The 8933-nt window shown below is 46.4% G+C and overlaps 1 protein-coding gene across 3 annotated transcripts in view; it reads right to left on the bottom strand.

Annotated features, from left to right (window-relative positions):
- Mfap5 (microfibril associated protein 5) overlaps window positions 1–8933 on the bottom strand; it is a 16392-nt gene that overhangs the window by 4389 nt on the left and 3070 nt on the right. The window contains exons 4-7 of one of the 3 annotated variants that reach the window (XM_029535377.1): window positions 4973–5005; window positions 4662–4694; window positions 3513–3548; window positions 624–653 (exon numbers count right to left, since the gene is read on the bottom strand). In XM_029535377.1, the coding sequence (XP_029391237.1) occupies window positions 624–653; window positions 3513–3548; window positions 4662–4694; window positions 4973–5005 (132 nt within the window). The remainder of the gene's footprint in view (window positions 1–623; window positions 654–3512; window positions 3549–4661; window positions 4695–4972; window positions 5006–8933) is intronic. The other 2 variants (XM_029535379.1, XM_029535378.1) reach the window with 2 other exon arrangements.

Raw genomic sequence — 8933 nt, 5'->3', positions numbered from 1 at the left:
GAGAGAGAGAGAGAGAGAGAGAGAGAGAGAGAGAGAAGACAGTGAGGCTATGGTGGCTCATACTTTGATTTTCAGCCCTCAGGAGGCAGAGGAAGGCAGATCTCTGAGTTTGAGAACAGCTTGGTCGAAAGGGAGAGTTCCAGAACAGCCAGGGCTACACAGAGAAACCCTGTCTTGAACAGCACCTACCTCTGGCAGAGAGAGAGAGAGAGAGAGAGAGAGAGAGAGACAGAGACAGAGACAGAGACAGAGACAGAGACACAGAGAGAGAGACAGAGAGAGAGAGAGAAAGAGACAGAGAGAGAGACAGACAGAGAGAGAGACAGAGAGAGACAGAAACAGGGACAGAGACACACAGAGAGAGACAGAGGAAGAGAGAGACAGAGACAGAGACAGAGAGACAGAGAATATCGTAGGGCTGGAGAGATGGATCAGTAGTAGTTAAGAATACTGGCTGCTATTCCAGGACTCTACACCTGTTCACAGCACCCACACCAGTGAATCTGACGCCATCTTCTGGTCTCCAAAAGTACTGCATGCATGTGGTACACAGACACACATTCAGACAAAACACCCATGCACATACAATGAATAAGTAAATACATAAATAATAATAACCATACCTGCAGTAGTATTTTTGTCACCAGCTGAGGCTGGAAGGCAGAAATTTTATCCAGTTATTAACAATTCTACAAGTCATCAACTCTGTAACTACCATGTGGTTCACTCTGCTTGGACCCAATCAGGATCCTCAGAAATAGGGAACAAAGGACTTGAGGACTCTTAGGAACTTCTAGAAGGAGTCCCACATCAGGCTGATTTCAGCTGCACAACAAAGAGACTCAAGAGTTGAGATGGACTCCTGGCCTTCGCCTTTCTCCAGTGGCGAGTTGAGGAATTTGTTGAATTAAAGTATCATTAGTGCATAGAAATCACAGCTTTGCGTGCCTAAATTTAACCCCAGCACCCAGAGGCAGAGATGGGTGGATCTCTATGAGTACAAGACCAGTTTGGTCTGTACAGAGCTCCAGGGCAGCCAGAACTGCTAGTGAGACCCTGCCTCAACAAAACCAAACAAATCCAGAACCTTTTTTTTTTTTTCCCACCCCAAGATATGGGAGGTCTCCCTATGCATCTGATTCCTGATTCTCCTGCCCCAGCCTCTCAGATGGCTGGGATTACACACAGGTACTATCATACTCAGCAGTACGTCAAAAATACTAGAAACACAAGGCGGAGGGCCTAGTACCCAGAAGACCTGCTCCTAGAGCTGAGCAGAGGAGACCAGTGCTCTGTAGGAGCTTTTCCCCGAGACAAGGTCTCTTCTCCATGAGACGAGGTACAGCGTCACTGACTCTTTGATGAGAGGTTTGGGATAGAGAACAGGAGGGGCCATGCTCATAGCCCTAACTGACTGACGTATACATTGATGTGTGCTTAGTTTACCGGAAGAAGTTCACTCAGCAAGGAATCATAGCATCTGGAGAGTCTCTGGGAGGACGTCCCTGGGGAGCCCTTGATAGAAAGAAGAGCAAGAGGAGGCCGGAGAACCACGTCTACCCGCACGATTTCTTTCTCTTTTTATTTGAAAAATATTAAGCTTTGTTTTTACTTTATGTGTATGGGTGTTCTGCCTAATGGGTGGCTATAGACCGCATGTGTACAGTGCCTGAGGAGGCCTGAAGAGGGCACTGTACTCCCCACCCCGGGGCCTGGCGTTAGAGATGGTTGTGAGCCACTATGTGCATGCTGAGACTAGAACCCAGGTCCCTCTGGAAGAGATCTCAATCACTGAGCCATCCCTCCATCCCTCTGCTGTATGTTTTCAGACACACCCCTGTGCTGATTAATTCCCAATTCTGTGTTTCTAATTCCGCCCTCATTCCTGAAGCTCAGACTTCACAGGACTAACCAGTATCTTGCGTGGGTTATGGCCCTCTTGGGAGATTCTTTGAATTCAACCACCCATTACCAGCTGGAGTTACTCTTCAGTTGAACGGCATCACCAGCCACCCAGCATGGCTGGGAACTGGCTGTCATGGTCACCACACTGTTGACATTTCACTCCCGTTCCGTGGCCTCTGCTCAGGCCATCTTTTCCTAGGACTCCTGCTTCTGAGATCCTGGCTGCTTGTGGTTAAATCCCTCGGCTTTCTGGCCCAAGTCAGGAGCAGAAGTGGACTGAGGTCATGAAAATGAGGGCGGAGAACTATCTTCCCCATGCTCAAAACTGCTTAAAACCTTCCCTTACCTAAGGCCTCCTATCAGGCTTCCATTCCCACCCCAAGCCTTTACACTCACAGTTGCCCTGCCCTCTTAGGGAGTCCCCTCCTACCCATGTGATTGGCTCTCCCATTTGTCTTTCAAGGAAAACATCCAGTCAGTGGACCCCTGCAGCATATTCAAGAACACTTCCTGTCTCCCACAGCTTCCCTTTGCTAACCCTACTGACAGATCGCATTTTGTGGAGCCCTGGAGCCACACAGATTCTGTTGTCTATTGGACAAAAGATACCTGGTGGAAGAAATTCCTTTTTGTTCGCTTCTAAGTTTATGACGCATGGCAACTGACTTTCAAAAACTCTTTGTTAAAAACAACCTAGGAGGGGCTGGTGAGATGGCTCAGTGGGTAAGAGCACCCGACTGCTCTTCCAAAGGTCCGGAGTTCAAATCCCAGCAACCACATGGTGGCTCANAACCATCCGTAACAAGATCTGATGCCCTCTTCTGGAGTGTCTGAAGACAGCTACAGTGTACTTACACATAATAAATAAATAAATAAATAAATAAATAAATAAATAAATAAATAAAAGAAGTTGGTACCAGGGTCTAGGGGGTTGCTGTGATAGGCCTGACCCTGCTTTAAAAAACAACAACAACAACAACAACAACAAACCAACCTAGGAAGCTGGGTGTGATGGCACACACCTTTAACCCCAGCGTCCGGGAGGCAGAGGCAGGCGGATCCCTGTGAATCTGAAGCCAGCCTGGTCTACGGAGTGAGTTTCAGGCCAGCCAGGTCTACAGAGGAACATCCTTTCTCAAAACAAAACAAAAAGCAATAACCACCAAATACAACCTAGGAACAGGAAGGCAGCTCAGTGTGGAGCGCTTGTGCGCGAGGTCCAGCTCCATCCTTAGGAACAGCAGCAAGAAGTCCAGCCTCTACCTTCTTTCCTTCCTAATTCTTGTTCTCTAAAAAGCCCAGTTTCCTCCACATGCCACCCTCTGCTTTGCCCTTCACTCTGGCTTGCACTTTTTAATCTTGCCTTTAACCAGTGAGTATTGGAAACATTGAAAGATCTCGTCTCGGCGTTTTGTATGCCAAACTGCACAATTCCTGCTTGCCAGGGTTCAGAACTGCCACGGATTACAAATAAATGACTGGAAAGGTGTGTTATACAAACTGTAGATCTGTTTAAGATACTCCAGCAGCTGCCGTGCCTTCCGTATAGGCTCCGGGGAAAGCCCAGAGTGGCCCTGGTAGCCCTGGGATCCGGGATCTGAACTCACCTAGGTCATCTGTGGAGGGTGTGATATCAGCCAGAGCTGAAAAGGCACAAAACAGTAGGGCGTGAGAAGGGCCTTGAATTGCAAGGGAAAGGTGGGGCAGCGTGAGGGAGCATGGGATATCAGGGCAGGTCAAGGTATACACCCAGGGGAAGGGGGTTATTTGCAGTAATTGGGAACATTTTTGAATGAATATTACTGCTTTAAACATACTTATATTTGCCGTGCAGTAGTGGCACACGCCTTTAATCCCAGCACTTGGGAGGCAGAGGCAGAGGCAGGTGGATTTCTAAATTTGAGGCCAGCCTGGTCTCCAGAGTGAGTTCCAGGACAGCCAGGGCTACACAGAGAAACTCTGTCTCAAAAATACCCCCCCCCCCCACCGGCTGGGAAGGTCCGGAGTTCAAATCCCAGCAACCACATGGTGGCTCATAACCATCCAGTACCAAGATCTGACTCCCTCTTCTGGAGTGTCTGAAGACAGCTACAGTGTACATATAATAAATAAATAAATCTTTGAGAAAAAAAAAAAAACCAAACATACTTATCTTTAATATTCAGGTCTCTTTAAAAAATATGCATTGATGGTTTGCTTGCACACTTGTCTGTGTGAAGGTATCAGTTTCCCTGGAAGTAGAGCTACAGATGGTTGTGAGCTGTGCTGGAATTGACCCCGGGGTTCTCTGGAAGGACAGCCAGTGTTCTTAACCACTGAGCCGTCTGTCCAGCCCTGTGTACCTCTAATTTTAGCTATTCATGCATACTGTCCCCTCTTTTTTATTTTATTTTACATTCATTTGTTTATTCTGTGTATGTGTGTGCCCACATGTACACAGATGTGCATGCACATGTTACAACATATGAATGCAGAGGTCAGAGGGCAATTTTGGGAAGCCTGTTCTCTTCCTCTACCAAATTGAGTTCCTTGGGCGTGGTAGCAAGCACCTTTCCATGCTGAGCCACCTTGTCAGCCCTGCTTCCTGCTTTCAGATTACTAGCAAGCTTCTTTCTCTTTTTGATATCACGGCTAGCCTCTGATCCCACAACCATGTATTTCTAGAGCTAGGAATACAGGATTAACTCAGGAGCTGGAATAAATGTCGTCACTGTTCCAAGATCACGCTGATTCTTAAGAGCTTTAGTAAGCATCACCTGTATCGTCTGTAGAGGGATCATTCACCAGATCTGCAGAGACACAAAACAGGATGGGAAGTGAAGAGTTAGGGTTAGAGCTGCAGGACACGGGGCTGACTAGCGAGGGTTGGAGTGAAGACAGGTGGACTCCGGCAAACCAGCCGCAGGGACTATCCCTGAGAGAAACGGAGGGGACAGCAAGGCTGGGCACGTTTGGACTAATGGTGGACACAAGGGTGCTGTGTGACCTCTTCTCTGGACAGATGTCACCCTCAACTCTTTCCATCCCCAGTGGTAGTAGGTAAACACCACAAAGCAGGCTGACTTACTAGGGTCGTCTGTGAATGTCTCAGGCACATCATCTGAAAAATAGAACAGATTTTCTGGGCACCCAACCCTTCCACTTCTAATGAGCACAGAACCCAATGCTCAGCTCTAAAGGCCCCATGGCTGCTTTTCTTTGCCTGCCTATCATAACTGAAATGGGCTTTTAGTGCTGCCCAGCCAGGGAGTTTTGCCTTGCCAAGCTCCGCTGCACAGAATCCTGTTGGCCACTTCAGCCTTTTCTTCAAGTCTGGAATACACTTCAAGTCTCTGAATAAAGTGATTTATCCTCATATACATAAACAAATAAATAAGTAAAATAAAAGGAAAAATAAGTTAAACCATTAAACACAAATATCTCTAAATGACTAAGTAATTGGTGACATTTTTACAAAAAAAAAATTTTTTTTTTTTTTGAGGCAGGGTCTCAGGTAGTCCAGACTGGTCTGCAACTCATTATGTACCAGAGAATGCCCTTAACCTCCTAATCCTAGTCTCTGACTCCAAATGCTGTGGTAATAAGCATGAGGTGTGGGGGCACACCTGGTTATGTGGTGTTGGGGATCGAACCTAGGGCTTGGCAGATTTGGTAAGCACATTACCAGGCAGGCTACAGTTCTAGCTCTGAAATATCTACTTAAAGCAAAATATCAATGGCGTTGTGCTCTCTTTTATTTTTAGACAGGGTCTTGCTTGGAAGCCCAAGCTCACCTGAAATTCAAAATCCTCCTGCCTTAGGCTCCCAGATGCTGGGATTATAAGTGTTCCAGAGCTTTACACATGCTAAGCACGGCTTCTAATGTGTCTGGCTCAAAAAGTGTATATTTTTATTATACATGTTAAGGTGCACAATGTGATCTTTTGATATACACATATAAAGTGAAATAATTACTGTAATCAAGTAGTCAGATTAATGTACTCAGCTCCTTTGTATATAGGGGGCAATAATGATTTAAAATACTGTAGGCTATAGTCCACTTGTAGCTGTAGGCCCACTTTCCCCCACTAGAGGGCAGCAAATTCATGTAATTTGCCTTGGCCTTTTTCTTTTTCTTTTTCTCATTTTCTCGAGCTTCCAAATCTAAATTAGATTTCCACCAACCCCTGCTTTAGTAATATTTTCTTTAGAAAATGTTTATTAAGCCAGACATGGTGACACTCACCCAAGGACTGCATAGTAAAAAAAAAACCTGTCATCCATCTTCCAGAATGCTTTTTGGCTGGTTAATTGGATTTAATCTTGTTTTAGAGATATGGTGGCTCTATGTAGCTCTAGCTGTCTGGGAACTCACTCTATAGACTATATAGACTAGACTGTAGCAGGCTGGCCTAGAACTCGCAAAGATCTTCCTGCTTATGCTGGTATCACAGGTGTGTGCCACCAAGCCTGGCCTCAGAATGTTTTAGAAGGGCAAAAGGTTACAGGACTCCTGAAAGTAATTAAAACAAACAAACAAAACAAAAACATGCTTAAGGAGGCTGGAGCTGACACAGCCCTGCTGTGCTGTTCAGACCCCTTCTCAGAACCAGAGTCATTTTTCAGATGTAAACTTTGGCTATGACAAAGCCATCTGAGGCCTCAGCACAGTCCAAGGTCATCCTTGGGAGCCAGCACTGAACTTTGAAGTAAGGAATTCTACATCAATCTCCACCTGGCTCTCGTGGGGCTCAGGCCTGAAAACTCAGCACTTGGGTGGTGTGGGAGGGAAGATCAGAAGTTCAAGGTTAGCTTATGAGAGACACTGTATAAGAAAGAGCGGGGAGGCCAGGCGTGGTGGCGCACGCCTTTAATCCCAGCACTCGGGAGGCAGAGGCAGGTGGATTTCTGAGTTCGAGGCCAGCCTGGTCTACAAAGTGAGTTCCAAGACAGCCAGGGCTATACAGAGAAACCCTGTCTCAAAAAAAACCAAAAAGAGGGCTGGTGAGATGGCTCAGTGGGTAAGAGCACCCGACTGCTCTTCCGAAGGTCCGGAGTTCAAATCCCAGCAACCACATGGTGGCTCGCAACCATCCGTAACAAGATCTGACTCCCTCTTCTGGAGTGTCTGAAGACAGCTACAGTGTACTTAAATATAATAAATAAATAAACCTTAAAAAAAAAAGAAAGAAAGAAAGAGGGGGGAGGAAGAACGGGAGAGAGGGAGGAAGAGAAAGAGGGAGAGAGAGGAGAGAAGAAGGAAGAGAGGGAGGGAGAAAGGGCAAGAAACCCAAAATCCCACTTGTAGCTTAGGGGCTTCCATTGGTTATTCCCCATTTCATGTCCAATTACAGGCTGGAGAGGTAAGTACTCAGGAGTCTAGAGTACTTGGTTTGGCAGAGAACCTGTGCGCAGTTCTCATGCTAGCTCACAACCATTTGTACTTTAGTTCCAGGGGATCCATTGGTTTTGTTGTTTTTATTTTTGTTTTGTTTTGTTTTGACCTCTGTGGGCTGGAGGCATACTCTTGGTGCGCAGACATTCATTCAAGACAAAGCATTCATAAACACAAAATTAATGCAAAAAAAAAATTGTAGAGAGAAAGGGTTAATGTACTTTACAATCTCTTATTTGTGTGAATGTTTTACGGGCATGTATGACTGTGTAACACATGTGTGCCCTATGTCGAGGAGGCCAGAAGAAAGCTTTGGCTACACACACACACACACACACACACACCACCACCACCACCACCACCACCCTCGACCTCATGGATCTCAGGCTGGCCTTGAACTCCCGATAACTCTTAGAGGCTGACCTGAATTACCACACTCAGTCCATGTCTGTCTATTTCCAAGGGCTATTTGAAAAATCACTGACTGGATCATAGTGGCGGTGAAGAGGAGGTTGGCCTTCCTCAGGTAGACCTCAGTCTTTCTGGATCCAGCCTGGAGAGGCTAGGCCACATTCCAGTCTAGCCACACACAGAAAGCAGTGAGGTCACAGTAGGGCAGTTGGGAGTGTGTGATGACTGGCCATGAGACTAAAGGGCTGGCTTCCCCGTGTCTGGAGCAATCTCAGTTTGAAGAACTCTTCATGAACAACCATCTAAATGTCCCCTTAGGGCTGAAAAGTCACTGAAAAGGAATCTCAGAACAGTTGCACCAGAACTCTGCTGGAAAGTCACAGCCCAGGACCCGTCCCTCACCAGCTTAGAGAAGCCAGCTAAGGCGTAAGTTCAGCTTTTGTTACCGCTAAAATCTGTGGGCTCAGACACTCAGCTCTGAGTATAACGGTAAAAGAAAGGGGAAAGGCCTTTAGTTCCTTTTTTCTTTTCTTTTATGTCTCACTGCATAACCTTGGTCTTGGATTGAAACTCCTTATGTAGACCAGGCTAGCTGGGGACTCAAAGATCCACCTCCCTTTGCCCTCCTAAGTGCTGGGATTAAAGGCGTGGGCCACCACCACCCAGCTTTGTGTTTCATTTTTGTTTTTGCTTTTCAAGACAGGTTTCTCTGTGTAACCCTGGCTGTATTGGAACTCACTCAGTAGACCAGGCTGGCCTCAGATTCAGCAATCCACCTGCCTCTGGCTTCTGAGTGTTGGGACTAAAGGTGTATGCCACCACTGCCTGGCTCAACTGGCATTTTAAAAATGAATGAAGATCGGTCTATCAGAATGCACTGTGCTTTGCAAGTATATATCATTATATAATGTTTCTGTTTTACATATGGTCCTAATATGTATTTGTTGCTGTAGGTACTGGTACAAAAGTTTAAAATATAGAGACAAGGGCTGGAGAGATGGCTCAGTGGTTAAGAGCACTGGCTGCTCTTCCAGAGATCCTGAGTTCAAATCCCACATGGTGGCTCACAACCACTGTAATGGGATCTGATGCCCTCTTCTGGTATGTCTGAAGATGGTTATAGTGTACTTATGAGTTCTAGGCCAGCCTGGTTTACAAAATGAGTTTTAGGACAGCCAGAGCTACACAGAGAAATTCTGGAGAGAGGGGGGGAGGGGAGAAGGGAGGAGGAAGGGAGGGAGGG

This window comes from Mus pahari, chromosome 2 (genome assembly GCF_900095145.1).
Source record: "Mus pahari chromosome 2, PAHARI_EIJ_v1.1, whole genome shotgun sequence".
Classification (NCBI taxonomy): Eukaryota; Metazoa; Chordata; class Mammalia; order Rodentia; family Muridae; genus Mus; species Mus pahari.
Note: the sequence above shows the minus strand (reverse complement) of the source record. Positions and strands in the feature narration are given on the sequence as shown.